General features: G+C 36.3%; 2 protein-coding genes and 1 non-coding gene across 4 annotated transcripts; all 3 read left to right on the top strand.

Annotated features, from left to right (window-relative positions):
- The first annotated feature begins 3096 nt into the window (after window positions 1-3096).
- On the top strand, window positions 3097-11048 carry LOC103703027 (glucomannan 4-beta-mannosyltransferase 1-like). 2 transcript variants are annotated; one of them, XM_088701608.2, is made up of 10 exons: window positions 3097-3283; window positions 3396-3742; window positions 3840-3938; window positions 5114-5366; window positions 7861-7971; window positions 8507-8643; window positions 8975-9088; window positions 9326-9525; window positions 9622-9821; window positions 9926-10247. In XM_088701608.2, exons 1-10 carry the CDS (start codon window positions 3277-3279, stop codon window positions 10102-10104), a joined length of 1647 nt encoding a protein of 548 aa, XP_088557734.1. In that variant the 5' UTR covers window positions 3097-3276; the 3' UTR covers window positions 10105-10247. The 2 variants fall into 2 exon arrangements, with proteins under 2 accessions (XP_088557734.1, XP_008783951.4); XM_008785729.6 differs by lacking the exons at window positions 9622-9821; window positions 9926-10247 and adding exons at window positions 10349-10543; window positions 10753-11048 and having other exon boundaries at window positions 3147-3283.
- A 1354-nt stretch (window positions 11049-12402) lies between these two features.
- TRNAV-AAC (transfer RNA valine (anticodon AAC)) lies at window positions 12403-12476 on the top strand. Its single transcript has one exon. It is a non-coding gene; the product is annotated as a tRNA-Val (tRNA).
- A 3334-nt stretch (window positions 12477-15810) lies between these two features.
- LOC103705244 (putative glucomannan 4-beta-mannosyltransferase 11) lies at window positions 15811-22961 on the top strand. The gene is made up of 10 exons (XM_008788896.6): window positions 15811-15955; window positions 16052-16395; window positions 17746-17844; window positions 19414-19666; window positions 20000-20110; window positions 20740-20876; window positions 21051-21164; window positions 21405-21604; window positions 21859-22053; window positions 22660-22961. Exons 1-10 carry the CDS (start codon window positions 15943-15945, stop codon window positions 22823-22825), a joined length of 1632 nt encoding a protein of 543 aa, XP_008787118.4. The 5' UTR covers window positions 15811-15942; the 3' UTR covers window positions 22826-22961.
- Window positions 22962-23915: the final 954 nt, after the last annotated feature.

Consider the following 23915-nt stretch of genomic DNA (forward strand, 5'->3'; position numbering starts at 1 on the left):
TTGCTATAAATTATATCAAAACCGATGTCAGAATTAAATAGGAGGAATATGAGAGGATTAGAGTGTAGTTGCTCTTACTTTAACAATAATAAAAAAAAAGAAGTAGCAACCTACCAAATCTCCATGCTTTTTCTCATGTGCAGCCGGTCGACTTCATATCTTACCAAATCTCCATGTTGATCACATGGCACCACCGTGACTTTATGCAAGTTTCCTCACGTGCAGCCGGTCCACTTTATTTCTTGCCAATTGTCCATGTTGATCACAGGACTAAGAGCGCGGTATTGACCGGCCCAAAAGACTTACACAGGCTATTACTCCCTGCACGACTCTTAGAGCAAGGCAAAAAAAATAATAGATATGTAACCTCATGTGCCTCGCACGTGAGATGCATATTTTTATGGATTTTATTGAGCTATGTTGAATAATCGGTATAAGGCTTTATGATTTTTGTTTGCATTTTGATGAGATTTGTAGTTAATCCTTATTTTATATTTACTATATTTATATTGGTGTGAGTGCGTAGAATTCTTACTTAGCTGTCAAGCTTACACCACTTCTTCTTTTCTTCTTTCAAGGTCTTAGGATGCGTAGTTACGAATGGATTGGGCATGAAGTTCGAGCATCATATTTGTGAGTTTGTTTGTTTATTTGTTGATACTGATAGGTATTTGAAGATCATGTAACTAAATCAGTTGAATTATTTAAATGTGATTGAATTATTTATTTGAATTATTTTGCTCTTCGCTATTGAGTTATTGGATATTTGCCATCTTAGGCCTTGCATGATCTCTAAGACATTGTTTTAGAGCTCATGCGGCCGTGTTACGTGCTTGACCCAAGTGACGAGCTCGGGGGGTGACATTTTATATCCAAACCTGGCCTAGAAAATACCTATCTGAATGACTTAGTCCCATCTTTCTCTGAGAAAAAAGATGACTAAGTCTGATCTATCTTCAAATTAAATCTAAGCTAGACAAGACCTATCTCTGATATTTTTACTCCGAGCACATCTTGAATTAGTTAGGTTACTTAAATCTGGTTGGGTTGGCTTAAAATATGAATCAACTTTGGGTTGAGACGGCTGGAAGCCATAATGTAGAACTAGGATTGTGTTCAGAATGGGTGAAATATCTGAGCTTTCCTCCTGGTACCACCATATTTAAATTAATCATGTCGTTCGTTTCAAGCCAAACAGAATACGAGTTGGATGCAGACTAAACCAACCATCCAAAATTGCAAGCAAGCAGGTTGCATTTGAGTAAGCCTAATCTCCAAATTGCACCCCTAGTTTTTTATTGATGATAACTACGATCGTGGCTTGCCATACACGGGCATGCATCAGAAACATCAAACCAAAGAGAGCACATTGATTGAAACGGTTTGCCAGAATTATCAGGCATAACGCTCATACTCCCAAATTGGGCCAAATGAGAATGGAGACATATAAATTATCCTAAAATCGGCACAAATTTTTTACTCTTTGTTGCACATGGATGGTTTTACTTCAACAGCCAAGGACACATGGGTGGTTTACTTCTTTGATAAAAGCTAATTAGGAACAATAGTGTACAAAGCTTTCAAGAGTAAAATGCTCAGGAAAATAGCTCTATTCTTTCCAAGCTTGGATTCATTCAGATCTCTGACTAAATGCTTAGAGTCAATAATGGACTGAAAAATAATTGGGTTTCACAGCTGGAGACTCGGCAGCGTGATTCCTCTGCTACGCCACGCCAATGACAGAGATTCAAAAAATTTGAGTGATTGAATGAGTAAAATAGATGTAGTTTACTAATGTCATGTGATTCTTCTTGCCAATATTTTGACGTTATTTCGACACGAACAATTGGTCGATTATTAAAGTGACCAGTTTTTGTTTTTTTTTTTGACAGAACAAGAGGGCCAACATGCATGCTTGATTATATATTTACAGTTTGAATAAACATTCCCTGTCGTGTATTGCAAGGGAGTGACCTTGGCACAAAGTCGTGTGCTATGGAAACCTTTGACAGCTATGGAAACATTAGAAACCTTGGGCTATGAAATGTGTAGAGATGTGTAGGCCATACTAACAAATCTGGCCGTTAATAGAGAAGGTGTGTGTGTCATGCCCCAAATCCACTACCCAGATCGGCCACATAACACGACCGCATATACACCCTAAAGAATATTGAAGACCTAAAAATTTATCACAATCTTAATATATATATATATATCCATGAACAAAAATGACCTCAATTCATAATAAATAATAAACTTGTACAAAATTACAAGATTATTCATCCTTCCGAAAACAAGGATGCTATATCTATTCATTTTTGCTACTTGCGATCTCAACCATAGTCAAGTACTACTTAACTTACAACTCTAAAAAAAATACAAAGAAAGATATCAGCTTTTCCAGCTCAGTAAAAATTCTAAATCGCTACACCATAAGTAATAGAAAAATAATCACATAAATAATACAGGTAAAATAAATGTCATATCAATACTCAGAAAGCCCATATAATTAACATGCGCATAAGCCCCCATTATCATTTTATATATATATATAAAGAGAGAGAGAGAGAGAGGGGGGGAGAGAGAGAGAGAGAGAGAGGACTAAATAGGAGGCATCCCGACCTTATCTAGCCGGTGGTTGGGATCACCATGGACTCTCAAAGTCCAGCACGATCGGGGAGGTGGGAGTTCTTCGCCCTCTCTTCCGATAGACCCATTCACAGGTTAGTGGACCTGGCCTTTTCAAGTCAACCCAATAGCCTATAAGAGTTGGGCCTTACAATCACAGCCCTTCTTTTATCTCCTTTACGGCTCTCTAGACACCGGTGGCATGCCCGCATACAATTTAGCTATCAGGCTAGTAAGGAGCAACAACATTCCACTTGTATTACAAATTAAGATAGCAAGGCGAAAAAGATTGCAATCTAGCCTGGAACCTAAAAATTCTATTAATATGGGGGACTTCTGCTAGATCTATATGCTCACTAATGGCACACGTGTCCAGAAAAAAACATAAGAACAAGATCTAGGAAACCACGTGGTAATTGGTTGCTTCCTGTAAGGTAATCCTCCATCAATTTGTTTTAAAATACATGCTGATCTAACTAATATCAGTCGCTAATGACGCGATCAGTTCACACCATATTGGCCACAACGTGCCGACCAGATCCATCACATGCATAAGTACGATAGAAAGGCCCATCTCCTTCGTATAAAAAGGCTAGAGATCTCCTGCCAAGCTGTGCACAACGGTGCGAGAAAGAGAAGGCCGAGGCGATGGAAGGTACACTCGCAAGACATCTCTACAAACCTCTCCTACTACATTGTGCTTTGAAGTGAAGCAAGCCTTGGTTTTCTTTCTGCACTAATCTATCATCTGTTTTATCCAAACTTAGCCGATAGCTTCCACAGCCTCAGACTTTCCATTGCCCGGGTCTTCGAGCTCCTCTTCTCCTCGACCACCACTGCCTTCTTTCTGGAACAAATTAGTGTGGCATGGAGGCAATTCAGGGCATTCGTCGTTGTTCCAATGGTGAAGGCCGCCGTGGTTATGTGCTTGATCATGTCGACAATGGTGCTCGTTGAGAAGCTCTTCATGGGCTTGGTTAGCCTGTACGCCAAGGTGTTTCATCGGAGACCGGAGAGGATGTACAAGTGTGATCCCATTGCTCGGGATGAAGAGCTTGTCACCTTAGCCTATCCCATGGTCCTCGTCCAAATTCCCATGTACAATGAGAAAGAGGTAGCTTACAGCTCGCCATCTCTCTCTCTCTCTCTCTCTCTCTCTCTCTCATAGCCAGATCTAAAATTGTTCAGAGAAAGCTATGGTTTAATGGCAGGTGTACCGGTTGTCCATAGGAGCTGCCTGCAATCTCATATGGCCGGATGATCGAATCATAGTACAAGTACTGGATGATTCCACTGATCCAGTTGTCAAGGTACGATGGTCAAAAAGTAAACTCTTCTTTCTGTAATAGTCTATATCTATGATGGAAGACTAACGGGTGATAGACTAGATTATTTATATGTAATATCTTTTTTTACGACGGGCGCACTGCCCGACGAGTCCAGCTAGGTATAAAGCTGGAACAGAGCACCAAATCTTGTCCATCTATCTACGTGGCCGCCTTGTCCCGTATGTTCAGGTCCGTGATTTCCTGTTTGGCATTGCAGTGGAAATCACTCCGTAATTCACGCTACCATTGAAAAAAAAAAAGTAAAGAAAAGAAAAACAACTGTTCTACCCTACCCATGAACAGGTCGAATTTATAATGCTGACATGGCAAATTGTTATTGGTGGATATTCTGAGGTTTACGCCAGAATAAATATGAATGGAGCCATATGCAATGATTGCAAGACCTCTGTAAACAACGCCTGTAGAAAATTCCTGCATTTATGCATCCCAACGGCTGGTAAACAGCACAAATACCTTTTTTTCGTCCATTTTAGATACATTTTAAGATGCATGTTGCAGTGCCCTAATACAAGCTCAAATTATTTCATGATCATTACCAACAATGTCACAATTAATATGGATTTTAAAGCTGACCTTGTCCGAGAAGGAAGCAAGTGACCCACCTCCTGGGTCTCCCTCCATTTATATGTCTTTGTGCTAGTTGATGATTTGTGAGAGACAACTGTTCTTACCAGCCATGGAGGAACCTGCTCCAGTCTTTCTATAGCATCCTTGGTTTATTGTGACCATCAACTGAGGTGAACTGGATTTGGATTTAGCTATATTTAAGCCTTTCCGGTCGGCTACACTAGAACTTCCACAATCAACGGATCACGCCCTTTAGGTATCAAGTCTTCTACTTTTGGTGGGCAGGAGCAAAAATAGCATTAGAAAAGGTTCCTTCCAGCATGATGGCTCCACTGAATAGATTCTTATGTTTTTTTTTTTTTAATGACTCGCATGTTATCCACTTCCTTTTCACCTAAATCTAATGCAATAGAAGTGGCTTTCTAAAGTTTTCCCTATTGAAAAGCTTATCAATAGAGTTGATGACAAAGAGAACAAAGATATTCTCCCAGTCGTTTAATTAAAGAAAGTCAGAATAAACCTTTGTTACAATTAATGCTATTTTAATTTACTGTCGCCTTAAATTTCAGGACTTGGTGAAAAAGGAATGCGAAAAATGGTTCAAAAAGGGAAAGAATATAACATACGAGACAAGGGACAACAGGAACGGATACAAAGCTGGCGCTTTAAAAGTAGGAATGAAGTATAGCTACGTGGAGACTTGCGAGTATATTGCCATGTTTGATGCCGACTTCCAACCTTCACCGGACTTTCTCATGAGAACTGTTCCATTTCTTGTGCATAATCCTGATATTGCTCTCGTGCAAGCTCGATGGCAGTTTGGTAAGTTTGCATATACTTTAGTTCATGAGCTTTTTTATTTTGTTTTTTTCTTAGAGTAAAATGGATTGGAAGACCCTTTGAATTCAGTTAATTCACTGTTTCACATAACCCAGTCCAACGCAATTGACCTCAGAAAAAATTACACACCCCGTGTCCTGAATCCAATGTTTGAAATACCAAGGATCGAGGTCTTCCAAATCTAACTTTAATCTCTTTAAGGAGGGATTTGAATCCAAATTGTTGATATTAAATCTTAATAGCTTTATCGGATATTTTTAAGACATCAATAGTTTTTTAAAGTCTTGCCCGTTTGAGAAGGAAAAATAAAAGGTCTTTCTACTTGTGAATCCACACCTGACCTCTTAAGATCCGGATCAAAAAATTTTGGTGAATACCAAACCCAAATTCAGAGCGTGTGGCGTGCGGGGTTTCGTTCCAGTGGGAAATCAAAGCAAAAAAAGGCCCGTTGGAGCACCAAATCTCGATCTTTCGTACGCTGGGATGGCGAAGGCCTCCAAGATTCGCATTCCTCTCGTCGATGAGGACCAACTAATTGGGCTCCCACCACCAACAAAGGGGTTTGGATTTTTCTTTTATCTCGTATTTAGGCAGATAAGATTAGGGTTTTATTTTCCACATTGAGATGATCCTAGGTTTTAGTATTGCTGGAAAAATGTTTTTTTTTTTCAAAAAAACTGCATGCACAATTTTTTTTTTTTTTTTTTTTGATCTGCTTCTGTGTTTAATTTGTTTGGGGTTGAACATCATCAAAGATGGGTTTCACGACTGGGAAACATTTTTTTTTATATTTTTAATGTGGTTTTGGTTTCTTTTATTTGACTTTATCATGGTTTGTACTTGTAAATCCACTTAATTCTTATGCATGTTTATTTTTCTGCTGTGTGGATTGGAAACTTCTAGGATTTTCATCCCATGAATTACTTGTAGGGTTACATCAAGCTTTTGTTCCATGGGATGAAAGCTAAATGTTACAGTATTTTTATCCCATGGAATACAAACCCTAGCTATCTAGAGGGACCCTTCAAAGAGAATATTGCTATCCTTTTACATTAACAAGTGAAACATATGATTAAAGTGTTATGTGTATTTTGTGGTTTCGAAATAAGGGACGAAAATGGTAGATATGATTAAAGTACTGGACTAGTACATTGTATATATGCATTTGACTTTATTAGAAATTGTGGTTCGAACTTTTTCTGAAATATTTAAAAAGAATTATAGCGAAGCATTTGTTTGTATGTTAGAGTCGTCATCGTTGTTTTGTCACAATGTTCGATTTGTGTTTCTCCATGTATGTCTTATTGTGCAATGTGCATTGTTCACTGTATGCATCTGCAACATGTGTGTGTGAGTGGAGAAAAATTGCAACCTATACTTTATAAGACTTAGTTTAGCAGGGTATGTTGTATAAAAGTTGGAAACACTTCATGTGCAAGTAAGCTTTTGGTCAATGTTGTTTAATTTATCTTCCAAATGCTTAATGCTGATTCGAACATCAATTTGCACCTTAGACTGCTTTTAACAACTTCAAAAACATCATAAGCCCGGTTTTATTTTCTTTTCATTTTCTTTCTTTTCTGTTGATGATAATCCTTGTTTTATCATTTCAGTGGTTCTCTTTCATTAATCAGACTGTTTTTATTCTATATTCTCTGACTTTGCTGCAGGCAGCATGCTCTTCTTTTCTGCTCCAGCTCCCTGTTTTGTTCTCATTTCTTCTTCTTTTTTATTTTTTTTCTTTTTACTTGATGGAGACCAGCAGATATGATCCTCTTTTATTTTTCCAAACTATTTCTCTTAATAGTGATTAACAAGGGGGGTGTCCCACCATTTTGAGTGTTAGGACAGGGCATCATGCCATGTTTCAGAATGGGATGAGTCAAAAAGTGGACCAAGACAAATGAGACATCTATTGTCCTAAGTGTCAGGTATGCTGGCCCATTCCACAAAAAAACCAGGATAGCTTGCATGGTATTTACAATTAAAACCACTACCTTATAGTGTATACATGAATCCCTCTGTTTGATGAACCAAATCTTGACTATACAACAGTGATGGCATATGATAACATCACAACTAGCAATGGAATCATGTGCCACATTATTGAAATAAGTAAATCAAAATGGTAAGTCATGTTGTCACAGCTGTTAGATGCATCTTATGCAATTGAATCAGCACCTCTACTAAATTACAACGAAAGTTAGATTCCAAACTCGACATAGGAACCAATATTAACACTGATCATTCTACTGTGGCACTATCCAGCTAGAATACGCTATGTTTTATATATGCTAGCTCTTTCACAGGCAAATTAAAGCTATAAAATATACTATATTGGAGAGAATATTTTTGTTTTTTGGAGGGAAATACTGGAGAGAATGTTACTTTATAAAACTAGATCTTTCTATTTGAAATTCTTAAATCTGTAAATTGTTGAGAAGGTGATGACAGTAATCTTTTTGTGGTATTGTAGTGAATGCCAACGAGTGCTTGATGACAAGAATTCAAGAGATGTCAATGGATTACCACTTCAAGGTGGAGCAGGAATCTGGGTCTTCAACCTGTGCATTTTTTGGTTATAATGGTAGAATCTCGTTCAATTCAAAGTTTTAATACTGAAAATATGTGTACTTACCTTACTGGCTTCCCAATGAAATAATATGCTTAAAAACAACATGAAAAGTTTCACTTGTTTGCACACTACAATGACAGGATTAAAAAAATAAATCATTGTAGATACATCATAAAGATTATATGATAAAAATTGACTTGGAACTACTTTTTCTAATAAAGTGCTGAAGCTATATTTGATATGAAGTTAGAGTATTTCTTATGGAGGGTACTTTCTCATTCCATCATCCGTAATTTTTCATAAGCGAGGCACAGCATTTACAATCAGGGGGAAAACCTCTAAAAAAGAGGAAGAACAGTTCAATAAACCTACTTTATATTCAAAAAAATATTAATTAATCACTTCTCTGAATAAGGCAATGCACATGAATCTAAATAATGACCGGCATTGGAATTGGGCTACACAAGTTGCCAAGCAGTCATATTCACCTTTTATGTATTTATAATTGCTAAATTTGACTCTTGAATCCAACCTTGTTCTGATATAGGGACTGCTGGAGTGTGGAGAATTCAAGCTATTAATGATGCAGGAGGTTGGAAGGATCGAACTACTGTAGAAGACATGGATTTAGCAGTTAGAGCAGGTCTTGGAGGCTGGAAATTTGTATATGTTGGTAATGTTAAGGTATTTCTTCCAAAGTAATATGTTTGGAACAGTTGATAGTTGTTACATTAATTTATTTAAATAGGTTAAAACAGTGTATAATTATTATAGTTTCTTATAATGAGGGCATCATCAGCTCCCTAGTTTCTGTGAAGAGAAAACCTATATTGTTCTAGTTCTTTCATCTGCTGCCACCTTCTAATCATTCCATGATTCTAGTTCTTTTATTCGTTAGTACCCTATTTCACCAAAGACACGATTAAACACCAATAAAGTATATATTTAATATTATTGAGCTTTACTAATATACATTACTGTTATTGTTCTCACAAGACCTTTTCTGGCTTTCTAGGTTAAAAGTGAGTTACCCAGCACTTTCAAGGCTTATCGTTATCAGCAACATCGTTGGGCTTGTGGGCCAGCAGTTCTAGTTCGGAAAATGTTTTGGGATATTGTTAAGGCCAAGGTCAGTCTTTCCTTAGTAAACAGATGTGAGATCGAATGAAAAAACATGATGTGCTTTGCGAGTATCATGTGTGGCCTCCATCCACAAGGTGGTCATGCATTATATATCACAAGTGCACAAAGGTTTTATGTCAAATAACATCTAGCATGTCATGCATCGTAGACTATTAGCATTTTAAGATTATAATTGTTAGAAAGAAGCTAAAGCTGACCTGCTTAATTTCCTTCTGTGATGCAGAAAGTATCTATCTGGAAAAAACTACATGTGATCTACAACTTTTTCCTTGCACGGAGGATTGTATCGCATATTGTCACTTTCTTGTTTTATTGTGTGGTGATCCCTTTATCAGCTTTCTTCCCTGAAGTTGAAATTCCAAAGTGGGGAGTGGTTTACGTCCCAACAACAATTACCCTTCTCAACTCAGTTGGAACTCCAAGGTTTGCAACTTCAAACTGCTTTCTAGTATTCAACCTTGTTCATTTTATTTTCAACATGAGGAAGCACTGTTCTTGTTTTTCCTGGCCTTCAATTAGTGCTGCAAGTGGATTGGGGTGGGTAGAATTCCAACTTGATCTAGTCCAGACCCAGGCTACTTGCAGGTCCCATATTTTGATCCAGGTCCAACTCATCACTCAATTTGTCTGGATCAAATTTTATCTCTTTCTAGACAAGGTTTGGTTGATTGACTCCAAGGGCTACACCCTCGAGTTTCTAATGGATCTTCCCTGCTCAGGTCATGTCTCATTTCATGAGATCTATTTGCAACTTCAATTGAGATTTGGTCTTAATTTGGGAACCATCCATGATTCATGGGTCTTAAAATTTGATGTGAATCAGGTTTAAGTCAATTTGGGTACAGGTCAGATCCAAGCCTACTCAACCTGCTTGCAGCCATAAGACTAATGCATGTAGCAGATTTGGACTTAGTTTCTCACAACAAAATGGGTCTTTTCCTTCCATTACATGAGGAAGTTATTAATATCATGGATGCTCATGCTTCAATATTCGAAACTTGATAGAGGGAGTTAAAATCTGCTACAGTTAGAGCTATCAACACTTCCATGTCATACAATATATCTCATGCTTAGCCAGCAGAAGTTGGTCTGTCGGTTGACACTACTTTCCTCAGAGCCTGTCCTGTGGAAGGGATTTGAGCTCAACTCAGAATGGTGGGGTTCCACTATTATTTGTAAAAAGAAATGCACGATTTGCCTTTTGTATTTTCTTTTTGTAATGTTGCTTTTTTCTTTTTTATTGCAGCTCTTTCCATCTAATTATCTTCTGGGTCTTATTTGAGAATGTCATGTCCCTGCACCGGTGTAAAGCTGTCCTCATTGGCTTATTAGAAGCAGGGAGAGCTAATGAATGGGTTGTTACAGAAAAATTAGGAGATATGTTGAAGACAAAGCCAAACATTAGTGTCACGCAAAAAATTCGATTCAAGTTCTGGGACAGGTAAACCTAATGATACTCTCTTCTTATGATGCTAAAAGTAGTTGTTTGTTTATGTTATTCAAATTGACCACAAACTTTAAGAGGAAAAGAGATCAATCAAAACTTTTAAGTTTACGACGAACTCTAAGAGGAGAAGGATCAATTAAAATTTCTTACTCCTAATGCATTTTCCAAAGTTGATTAACATTTTGTTGTTTTATCATTGTCAGATTTCACCTCCTGGAGCTTGGGCTTGCAGTATTCCTCATGATTTCTGCATGCTATGATTGTATCTACCGACGAGATTACTATTTTATCTACATCTTCCCTCAATCCATCACATTTTTTATCATGGGCTTTGGTTATGTGGGCACCATTATCCCCAGTTAGATATAGAAGCCATGTGGACCGCCTAATCCATTGAACACTCTCATTTTTTTTTCAGTACAATTCTTTTTTGTCTTCATCCAACCATCATATTTGTTAATGACTTATTTGTAATAATATCCATCAAATTTTATGAAAAGTGGAGTCATTAATTTTGCCATATTGAATGTCCTGAAGAATTAAAAGACTATCTAGTATGGAGAAAGAAGTAACAGGTAACGAATGCCCTTATTTTCTTCTCTGCAAATAAAAGCAAAGATGCAGGGGGGAGGGATTCTAAAAGATGTGTGTATTTCTGATCACTAGCTGGACAATGCAAGCATCATAGCGAAGGAAAGCATATGCCGATTTTATGTGAACATGTATTTGAATATAGTGTGGATGGTATCTGAAGATAGTGTTTGCTTTGTATATATGTAGGGATCAGAGTTCTACCTGTATCTGCTCATTTTGACCGAGGTCTTAACAAATAAATATTTATTTGAGAGAATGGAAAGGAAAAGGATACGATCCGGTTGTGGACTTCAGACGGACATTCATGCATATAGAGGAGCAAGCCTGCACTTGTCTGGTTTTGTTGCTGCAGATATTGTAGGATCTACACCAACAATTGAATTTAATGTTCTTGAATGATAGAAATGCATCATGGAAGGTGAAAAAGAAAAAGTTATATGAAGAACAAGACCAAGAATAGATTCCAACTGGAAAAGGAATGAACTATATTTTTTGAAGTATTGCAGTAATAATATAGGTTTGGATCCTGGACCTGTTCAATGGGTAAGCATTGGAGCTCCACCAAGGTGGGAAGGGTTGTACATCAACTGAGCGAATAGCTGTTAGCAATCTTCACTTCGTCATCAAAATCAACAAACAAAGAGCAAGAGATATACCAATGATCAAGCATAGACCAATTGAAACATTTAGGAGGAGCATCGAAGCAATGGCAATCACGACGGGAGAAACTAAGTAGTGATGGCCGCTCAACCATTCAGCCCATTTCGTCGAATACCACTAGAACATCGTAAAACAACCACTAATGATTAAGCAGAAAACCAATTCAAACACTCAGCAGGAGGATTCGATGAGTGGCAACTATAGTGGGAGCATCCAAGCAAAGTGATGGCTACTTAATCATTCAATGATCTTTCACTAAACATAAGAATACTTGAACAAAACTATAGTACGAGCTAGAACAAGCATCTAGATTAAGTTAATTTAATCTTCCTAAAATAGTTGATGGATTAAGTTAATGTAATCTTTCTAAAATATATTCGATCCAATGATCTTGAATGAAATATGAATTAGGGCTTGCCGATCATCTTTCTATCAGATATTTTGGGTTTAAAATTTAGATGGTACATCTCCAATATTTAAATCTGGATGTGTGTGGTATGCATAAATTTTGCAGCTTGTTCTCTCTCTTATGAAAAAAAATGGCACAATGCATTTAACATGTAAATGACTAATTAAACAACATCAGACAAAATCAATGCGGTGTCGTGGTGTAGTTGGTTATCACGTCAGTCTAACACACTGAAGGTCTCCGGTTCGAGTCCGGGCGACGCCAAAAACTTTTTGTCAAAATTAAAATTTTACTATATTTTTCTCCACTCGTACATGTGGATGGTTTCAAACAGGTTCATGAGAACGAAATGGATTGGCTGCTGACAGGTGATAAATATAAACTTTTACATTTTGTTTTGGTAAACAAAAATTCTAAAAGTTTTCCATCTTATCCTATAATTTACTCCACCCCTTGGCATACTCTCTCTCTCTCTCACACACACACACACACACACACTCACACGCGCACACACACACACACACATACGCACACACACAGATTCATTTAAAACCTCGTTCTATTTTTATTTTATTTTATGTTTTCTACATATGGATGGTTTCAAAGAGATCATGATGGAATGAATGGATGTGTTGCTTAACACTGGTGATACAGGTGATAATTTGGACTCATTATGTTAGTGCAATGTTTCATTTGAATATTGTATTCTACTATATTTTATTTTAAATGAAAGTCATAAGTGTCCATAATATTGACTCTCGATTGAAATTCAATTCAATATCATTTCCAGCATAATTTGCTGAATTTTAGATGTAGCATAATTAAATTTAACTTTTTTTATCTATTATTCATAAATTGGTTATAATAATAGGAAAAGAGAGAATGGGAGGTCAGTGATAGGAAGTGGGTATGGACAGATAGGAAGACAATAAAAACTTTGAATGCTTCGCTATTTAAGTAGTAGACTTAGAATCATTTGCTACCAAAGCACAGGGCAATAAATTTAAGTAAATAAATCAAATTAAGGCGGCAAAACAGAATGATTTTTTTCAAGATGCCTACATCCATTGGCGGGGAGAGAGTATTACTGTTTCTAATAACATATCAAAGTTAAGATGGGTATCAAAGAACCCTAACTATTTGCTGAGGCACCTAAACTTGCTGGCACAACCCGATGCAACCTAGTTTAGGGTGGGGTTATCCTAGTCGAGTCGGGTTTGTAGAGTTAAGTTGGGATGTGCCATGTTAATTAAGTTAAATCAGGTTGAATAGGAACTTTAAGACAAAAGAGCAAATTGAGACATTTTTGTTGGATTATAATTGTTGAATTGAGGTGTTGTTTAGAGGAAGAAAATGGGCAGCTTGAGACTTTTTCCAGCCAAACCCAACAGAGAGATTGGAACACAGCTAGAACATTACATCAAATGGCAGATCTCACTAATACCTGTTGTGTGATAAAAAAAAAAAAAAAACAGCAGGTACTACGATCTTGTCATGCTCCACCTCTCAAGCAGATAGGTGCTCTATATCTCTTCTTATAAGGAGCAGTTTCAGCCCACGCCACCTTTATTGTAGCATATCGGACGGTCAATAAATCCACTACGTGAAGAAAGTTTTCAAGCCAAAGGAAAAGCTATGGCATAGATCAAACTGTACGTCTCTTGACTAAGTGTGTACTATGGCCTTCTCTTTTGTCATTTCTAGCCATTCTCTGACTTCAATCTAGGTTGAAAGAGGCTTTAATTTGGATCTGATCGGGCTTACAGATCCCTTCTAGACCAAGCCATGCATGCTAAATTTTGTGGTTCCTATAACGATGTTACTCGGATGGCAAATTATGCAAGTGATGAAGTTGTTGCAGTAAGCTCATGTCCTCTCTCATTATAACTCAACCAGCCATCCTGTCACATGCTATAGCCACTAATGGATTTGGACACAATTGTGCAACAAAATGCCATTGTCACGGTCCTCACACCTTCCTTCACCAATCAAGACCCTTCTGGCTTCTATCATCATAAGGTGTTGGGCTATCTTACCAACTAGGATTCCTACTATCATTATCAAACAAAATATGACAGTTTGTTTAAGAAGGAAAACAAAAAGAAAAGAGCAATCTACAATTGCTGAATATCTATAGTCGAAGCATGGACTGTGATGGTTAGCTATATGTCATAGTCCTATGCCGGTTGATAAAAGGGTGCCATATGGGTTTATAAGTCTAGGTCAATTCTCCGCCTAATAGTTTAAGCATTTTAGATTGTGAATTAACTGACATACATGCAGCTAGTACACAACAACTGACAACTCTCGCATATTTTGAAAATAATTAGGCCGAGCGCGCGCGCGCACGTGCGCGCGGGAGAGAGAGAGAGGTGCCCATGGACAAGGTCTCTTGTGGGGTGCCAACTATTGTCTTCCACCACCTTGGGAGATCCAATGCAAAGAGCGGTGGCAGCGAGCATGTGCCTCAACTTGTCTATTGAAAAGATCTGTCGTCTGTCATCACTTGTGTTGAGTGGCACAAGTGATACTTGGTTTTAAGACAAGAAGACAGCCAAGCCTCCTCAAGTCTAATTCAAGGATGAATATGAGAGTGATAATTAAGGATCCTTTATAATTTAGATTGAATACACTCCTTTTTGTCTCCATCTCTTTTTATAAAATATATTTTAATGGACAGACATGAAGGCAATCAAGTCCATCAGAAATTATGTGGTCCTTATATATGTATGAGCCATATTATATACGTACTCAATCCACTTGGCACATATAATTTCCAACTTCTCCTTCCATAGTTTGTGAACTTGAGTTTTTCTTGAGGGAAAGGACAATTGCCAACTTGATTTAGAAGGATATTTGTATGCGCAAAAGAACTGAACTTTCCTTCAAAAAAAAAAAGGGTAACACTTGAACCTAACCTTCCTAGCTAGTAGTATATATATTCTATCATGCTAAATAAACAGAAAACCTGTCATAATTTTCACATACATTTTATTGTTGGAGAGGCATATATTCTGATGAAACAATCTTACCTGTAACTAGGAACCCGAGTCAAGGGGTTTAAAATGGGAGAACAGAAGAAAAAAAATGGTAATCAACATACCTTAACCCACTTAGTTTTTTTCGTATATACAAATTTCATAGAAGGGACCTGCCCTAGAACATTGGATACTGAAGGCTAACTAAGAAAAACTAGCCCCTTTCGGTTCGATCATTGCATAGAAGAGGACAGGTCCAAAACGTTGGATGCTGCAACATGTTGGTTGAGGAGAGAGCTTTGCATCCATGGAACCGATGCTGCCCTAATTATTCCAGGTCTTGGAATCCAAACCAAGTAAATTGACATATAGTTTGAACAACTTCCCAAAAGTTTAAACAGCCTATCAACTTTTGTTCCGTCTGAATTATTTCTCCATTTTGTCTCAACCCATTTATTATTTCATAGGAACAACTAAAATAGAGAGGGAGTGAGATTGCAGCCATATCACCACTAAATAATTGCACTTCTTTTCTTAAAAAAACATATGCTTAAATGTCAAAGAGCTGAAATGTTTGATCAAGGTTGCTTTCATGCAGCCACCTTCCTCAAAGGAAGAGTGGTGCTGAGTTAAAGGCCCATCTGCTTTTCTGTTAATGGAGCTTGTATAAAAGCTTAAGCCATCCAAAGAAAGGCCGCACTCTCTATCATTTCTCTTGCAGAGCTTGTACAGAGGGGAAGCAAGAGGAGGCCATGGCATTGCAAGGTACAGTGATTCTGACTCCAATCTATCTAACGACTCATAGAAAAGTACCAACACTGTCTACTGACGGCTTGTTGCTTTGTTTTCTTTGCAATGTAGCCCATGCCTCTCGTCCTCTTGCGCTCTCGCTTGCTGAAGCCTTCGAGCTCGTCTTCTCATCGGTCGGGAGCGTTGTGCCGGACCAAATTGGATTGATATGGCTGCAAGTGAGGGCAATGGTGCTCGTGCCGGTGGTAAGGGTTGCGATCATCTTTTGCCTGATCATGTCAGTGATGCTGTTCATTGAGAAGTTCTCCATGGGGCTCGTTAGCTTCTATGTTAAGGTCTTCCGCCGGAAGCCGGAAAAGATCTACAAATGGGAGCCCATCAGAGAGGACGAGGAGTTGGGAACTCTGGCTTATCCTATGGTCCTTGTACAAATTCCCATGTACAATGAGAGAGAGGTAATCTGCCACCTTTGAACCGTCCATGACTTAAAGATGCATGCGCAGATGTATATATGTAGGCGTATAAATGTGGAACATACTTATGTACATTTATACACCTTATACGCATATAGTACACACACACACACATATATAGATATACATATATATATATACATATATAGATATACATATATATATATATACATATATATATATATATACATATATATATATATATATATATATATATATATATATATATATATGTCTATATATATAAAAACACACAAAGACACACACGTGTGTATGATATATTAGATATCATATATGTGATATATTGTTTATTATATATTTTGACATAATGAATTGTTTTTAAATTGGAAAGCAGAGAAATCTGAGCATAAGTCAGTAGATAAGTGAAGAGTGAAACAGGGTTCAACATATAGATAGTCACAGGAAAAGCAGTTGACTATAGAAAATAAAAAGGATACAAAGAAATGGTAAGCCATGAAACAGATTGAATCAAAATAGATAAAACATGTAGGTAGGTTCCTGTAATTCCTACCCTTTTTTTTACTTAAAAAAAAAATGGTTACTACAGTACCTACACAGTTGTGCATGTGTGTGTAGTTGTTGATGTGTATGTGAAGTGTAAACTAAGAAAAACAATCAGGTGAAGAAGAAAAAATCATTTTCTTGTCATTGTAACTGGAACATTTTCCTTTGCATGAACTCCCTGTTGGAGATATTCTGTTTCTCCTTCATTTTCTAATAACATTCCACATCTTTCCTCTTCACCGAGAATTTAAAAAAGAAAAATAATGGTTCCTATGTTTTTTTTTTAAAAAAAAAGAGAAAGGCCTGCAGTAAACTATTTCTTTTGCCTTCTTGTAGAACGCTACATATGACAACAGCTACAACTCAATATGGCCAGATATTGACTAAATAAGCTCTGAAAAATGCTGTTTAAAGCTTTGTAACTCAATGATCAAAGCTCAAAACGAAACCCTTATGTTCTAATATCCCATAATATATTGACCATACTCCCAGAAAACACTAAAAAGAGACAAGAACCTTGCTAGTGAGTTTTATTGCCTCATTTCAGAAAAAAAGGTACCGCAACAATATTGCCTCATTTCATCTTGCAATCCTATATTCAATGCTGAAACTGAGTTTGAGGGCCTTGAATTTTTGTATTCAAGATCTTATATCCTTATTTTTTTTTTTAACAAAGAAACTAATGCTAATTAGACTTGGAAACTAACCTTGTTAAGATAGTAATTTCGTTATTAGATTTTCATTTTTTTAATGGCTTGCATATAACTTCTACCATTTGCTAATTTTGGTTCTGTGAGCTTTCTGCAGGTCTATCGGCTATCGATTGGAGCTGCATGCAATCTTGTGTGGCCATCTGATCGACTCATCATACAAGTTCTTGATGATTCGACTGATTTAACAATCAGGGTTTGATTCTCTTCCTTTATTATCTCCATTCTTTCTTTCAAACCCTTAGTATTTAGCTAGCATGGATACTGTTATGGTGCAACCTCATGAATTCGTATGCTGAAAGATTTTTCAGTTGAAAAAATGCATCGTTTAGCAAAAATTAGATACGTATGATTTATTTTCACTATAGAGGCTAATGACTTTGGTATATTAGTTGACAATTCTTTAATGTCCTTGATGAATAGAGAAATAGAGCCATGCTTCAAAAATTAGATTGAAGAACCAAGCATCAAAATGGATTTATAAGAACTACCATATGGATGCTAGAGTTCTAATTTCTTTTTCAAAAATTTATTTCATTTACAATGATACTTAGATTTTGATTTTATGTAGGTTACTATCACCTGTTAATAGATCATCAAGGATATGGTTACAAGTGCCCATGTCCATTGCCATAAAAACAAGTTAAATTTATTCCAAAGTACATTGAGGTGAAGACAAACCGTAATGTAGGCAAAACTTAATCTTTGGTTCCTCATATTTCTGGGAACCAACCAATTGTATTAACTCTAGTATAATTGGCAAACTGGCCTATAGCCTGGTGGTTGAACTCCACCACATGCATGGGAAGACAATCTGGCTTCTAATCTTGGAGTTTTTGTTAAGTATTTAAATTACATAATTCTAATATCATTATTCTCACCAGAAATGAAAAATAAGAAACTAATATAGCTTGTTTTATAATTTCACTACCCTATCATATTTTGCCCCTAAAAACCTAGTATAGCTATATAATTTGCCTTCTACTCCCAGTTTCTTTCTCTGTTTGCCTTCCTAATTTATCCAAGTATCAGACAAGAATGTAGCCAGTAGCTCATGACAAAAAAACAATCTTTAATTCTAATTTAGCCTACCTAGCAGGTCTGGTTTCCTTAAGATGAAATGCTACCTCTGGATAATTTAGAATCTATATACCAAATACATATACCCTATGCAAATTAATTCACTAGTTAAAACCATTTTCATTTTTCCCTCAATTCTTTTGAAATTAAAGACATGTTCTCACCTCATTGCTAATCTCCAGCGAGGAACAAAAACACAAGTCTTGTGGACCAGCCATAATCCCCATGTATCCTTTGCTTATTACCAGACACTATCAATGTGGACAAGCAACCAATTTTCAAAAACCACATATGGACTAATGATTTACTCGAGTCGAAATGCCTATGTTTTTGGAGAACTTGGATGCATGGATGCCTGGCCAAACATCGGGGTGAAGGTGGGATCAAATCCAAGTCTCTTGTATACGAGAGACTTCGCTAACTCTGCAAGTTGAAACTCGCTATCAGAAAACCTGCATGTGATATCGTTTTACCTTAATAATGTATTTATTAATCTAATTTAGCAATCACCTGAGACAAACTATTAGCTAGTTTCATAATTCAACTTTAAGATGAAAAAAAAAATCAACCTTAAGCGAAGCCCAATTTTTAAAATTCTCACTGATGGATTTTTTAATCTAATGAACATTTTCTATCTATTTAATATCGGTATATGCATGAGATTTTATTTTTTTTTGAGTTGCAGGATATGGTGCAGAAGGAATGTGACAAATGGCTAGGAAAGGGAATAAATATACATTATATATCAAGAGATAATAGAAATGGATATAAAGCTGGTGCAATGAAAGAAGCAATGGAGATTGACTATGTACAACAATGTGAACATGTTGCAATATTCGACGCTGATTTCCAACCTGCATCTGATTTTCTCATACGAACTGTCCCTTTCTTGATGAACAATCCCGAAATTGCTCTTGTTCAAGCTCGATGGAAATTTGGTAAGCTTATGGAATTATAATTGTGACAAATTGAAATTATGATTTTCCACGTAACAGATGCACTAGGAAAAATGACCACATGAGGTTTTCTGGGTATGGTTTTTTGAACTGCACTCTTTGCGAGGCATCATATATGGAGTAAGCACTACATCTGAGCATAGTAGTGCATAGGACCAAACCCTATCATCAATTAGAAAGAAAAACGGATATAAAGATAAACTTACAACTAATACATCTAAAGAAAAAATTATATATTTTTTGTTCTTGTAATCTTTCCCTGCTCTTTAATGTTCTATGATGATGCTTAATTACAATTGGTATCTTGTGAAACAGTGAATGCTGATGAATGCCTGATGACAAGGATACAGGAGATGTCATTGAATTATCACTTCAAGATTGAACAACAATCTGGCTCATCAACTTTTGCTTTCTTTGGTTTTAATGGTAACTCTTATCATGCTTGAGACAATCCCGAAGTTGGAAAATAAACTTCTTTCTTTTGGTCTTTTTGTCCTTTCTTTCTGGAAAGTAGTCATGTTAAAGAGAATCTAAATGGTATAGAAGTTAATGGCTAAAATTTCACATGGTACAATTGGAAATTGAAAGAGAAAGAAGATTCCATTAGAGTGACATTAAGAGATTTAAATTAAAATGTATAGCTAAGAACTATTTCTGTATGGTTTCTCAAAAAGGAACTATTCTGCAAGAATATGCATCAACGGATCTTCTTTTTCTCTTTATAATAATGAAAATCGGCGCTCAAAGAGGATGATCCTATATATACCACACAGTGGATGCATATTCTAAACTTTTCTATTTTATATATTCTGACAATATATCCATGAAATGATCTTTCTTTGGCATCAATCCTCCAGTATTTAACTTCAACTCTATAACTTTGGCTTCTATTAGTATAATGAAAATATCAGTGAAATACTGGCATAAAGCAGTTTCAGTAATGTTTTATCGCTAAAGTTATTATCTGAGATAGCCCTAAGACCTATGAAAAATTAGCAACACCCTTATGCAAACCTATTAAGGAAGGAAGCTTTTCTGTGATTGTTCAAATATAGGGACTGCTGGTGTTTGGCGGATCCAAGCTATTAATGAAGTCGAAGGTTGGAAGGAACGAACAACTGTAGAAGACATGGATTTAGCTGTTAGAGCATCTCTGGCAGGTTGGAAATTTGTGTATGTTGGTAACGTTAAGGTAATCATATTAAATTTTTATATGAACAATAAACTCACAGCTGCTTGATTCTGAAGCGTCTCTTATGCTTCCATATACTTAAAAGTATCTCATATCAAATATGTCTAATATTGCAAGACACCTTTTTCACATAAGTTGCAGATTTCATCTACCTCCATTGCTCTTGTCACATAGGTTAAGAGCGAGCTGCCAAGCACTTATAAAGCTTATCGCTTTCAACAGCACCGTTGGTCTTGTGGACCAGCAAATTTGTTTAGGAAAGTGGCGATGGAGATAATAAAGGCCAAGGTGAGTCGTAGATTGCAATAAACATCATGCATGAGGAAGTATTCATATGCTTCAAGAGACCTGCACTTGGCTATATATGTAGAGAAAGAAACTTAAACTTGCTGATTCAATGCTGAATTGGTATTTACCCGATTCATCGATGCAGTTTTAGGCTAGCAGCCCATGCAAGAAACTAAGATTTAAATGATGGTGAATGCGGAGCTGGTATAACTGTTTTTTTTTTTTTTTTTGGTGCTGCAGAAAGTACCTCTTGGGAAGAAATTCTTTTTGGTCTACAACTTCTTCTTTGCTCGGAGAATTATTTCTCATAACGTTACCTTCTTTTTCTACTGCGTGGTGATTCCGGTATCTGTTTTTTCCCCTGAAATTCAAATTCCAAGGTGGGGAGCAGTTTACATTCCGACAGCCATTACACTTCTCAATTCAGTTGGAACTCCAAGGTTTGCAACTTCTTCAATTCTCATCTAAGTCCACTTATTAATCAAAACTATTTCCATAAATTGAAAAAACTATTTCTTTTTTTTTTTTTTTTTGAGTTTACCAGCAAAGGATAGCTCTCTCATGGATTCAGAAATTTAGATAGATAAGGATCACAAAAAGTCTTGCCCAAGTTGTGAAAACCTAACAATATTGTTTGGTTGCACTCTCTTCTGTGACAAATCTCGATCTTATTAAATCTTGTTCTCTGTTGCAGTTCTATTCATCTAACCATCTTTTGGATCTTATTCGAGAATGCCATGTCTTGGCATCGATGCAAAGCAGTCTTCATTGGTCTAACAGAAGCAGATAGGGTTAATGAATGGATTGTCACTGAGAAACTCGGGGACATGATGAAGGCAAAACCAATTTCCACAGTAGTTAAGAAGTTCGGAACCAAATTCTGGGAGAGGTATTTTATTACCATCTTGCATTTAAAACTAATGCTCACTCCCCAAGCAGTTCGTTTGCTGGTAGATTTTTAAAATTTAATTTTTCTTTTAATTTTGTGAAATATAATTAAATAGGATGGACTATGCTCCTATCAAGAGGAGAGATTATCTACTTCTCATGATTCCAAAATTAATAATGAACCATTTAAAAGGAAGATCCCACCAATAATTTCTAAAAACTAAATATGGCATATTGTAATGGTCTGTAATTTATGCATCATGTGGATACAAAAATTAATAATTTTCATTGTGCTAGTATCCTAGATTATGTAATAAAGTATTTAAATTGATAATCCAGCTTATTAATGATGATCTAAATATATTAATATATATATATTAAAAAAATATGGTATTTCATAATTTTAGTTATTTATTTTTATATTTACTTGATGCATAAGATAAAGATTATTAAACACTTGAGTTTTTAGTTTTTAAGCTTTTTTTAGTACTATGGATCATACTCAGAGCAAAATCTATTTTTAATTAAATTACCATGGTTAAGGATAATAAGACAAAGATTCACTTCACACTTATTTAATCTTCAATTGCATTGCCCTTTCTTTCAGATTCCATTTCGCGGAGATTGCAATTGGAGTGTACCTCATACTGTGTGCTTCCTATGACTATGCCTTCAATACCGACCGCTACTTCATATATATCTTCCCACTGTCTCTCTCCTTTCTTATTATGGGATTTGGTTACGTTGGTACCTTTGTCCCTGGAAGCAAGTAGTTGAACATACCAGGACTCCAAAATTATGCACTAGCCTAGTGATATCCTCTTCTTCAAGCTACTCCAATCAAATTCTTTTATGCTTCCACCATTCCATGATTTCATTGGATTTGTCAATGTGTATAATAAAAGGGCACTTCATAGCTTATGATGAAGCATTCAGCTCATATCATGAAACTTCTTGTAATGAAAGCATACATAATGGGAAAAAAAGAAGCCAAATTGCTCTAGATAACAATAAAAGGAAGGACATGATGAGGGGAACGAAGTGATACAGAAAAGTACTCTGCGCAGCAATAAAGACAAGAACAATTCTTTGGTTTATTATGAGTTGGTGTAAACTTCATTCTGATGAATATTAATCACTTGATTACATGTATCTCTCTTATTATGTTAATGAACTATTGATATTGTTTGAAGAATGGAAGCGAGTTTGAAAAGTGTCATTGGTATTATTTTTGCTCTAATAGTTCTATTAATAGAATGAATAAATTTAGTTTTTTTTCTAAAAAGAATAACAACCTAGGATCTCATCTAAAAAAGCATTTAAGTTTTTTTGGTTCTATATAAGTATCCAAGATCTACTCAACAAATAATCAATGGTAGGATTAAACACACGCCTATACGGGTCATCATATACTATCTTCGTTTAAGCTCTAATGTTCCCGTCAGACTAAGGGTTCAAACCCATTCAAATCTAATCACAAGCATCATTGTCATCTCATGGTCATCCTCCATGAACCTATGCTACCGTATCCTCTAATACACAAAGATTATGAGTTGGGTCCATTGTGATACCATTTGTAACAACTCAAAATTTCATCCAAAAAAGCTATCCGAAAGATATTATTTGAGTTTTTTGATTCTATATAAGTACCCAAGATCTATCAAACGAATAACTGATGTGAGACTAAATATATCAAGGTTTGTTTGGTATATTTCCAAGACACAGTAGCACCTCCTAGGAGAAAGACATATCCTGTGGTGGATTTAGCATCTAAGGTATCGCTAATCCATTTGGCATCACTATAGCCTTTTAGAACAGCAGGAAACCCACTAAAGTGCAAACTATAGGACTTGGTACCCTTAA

Source organism: Phoenix dactylifera, chromosome 7, assembly GCF_051530095.1.
Source record: "Phoenix dactylifera cultivar Ajwa chromosome 7, Ajwa_hap1_PhDact_Kaust_v1.1, whole genome shotgun sequence".
Lineage (NCBI taxonomy): Eukaryota > Viridiplantae > Streptophyta > Magnoliopsida > Arecales > Arecaceae > Phoenix > Phoenix dactylifera.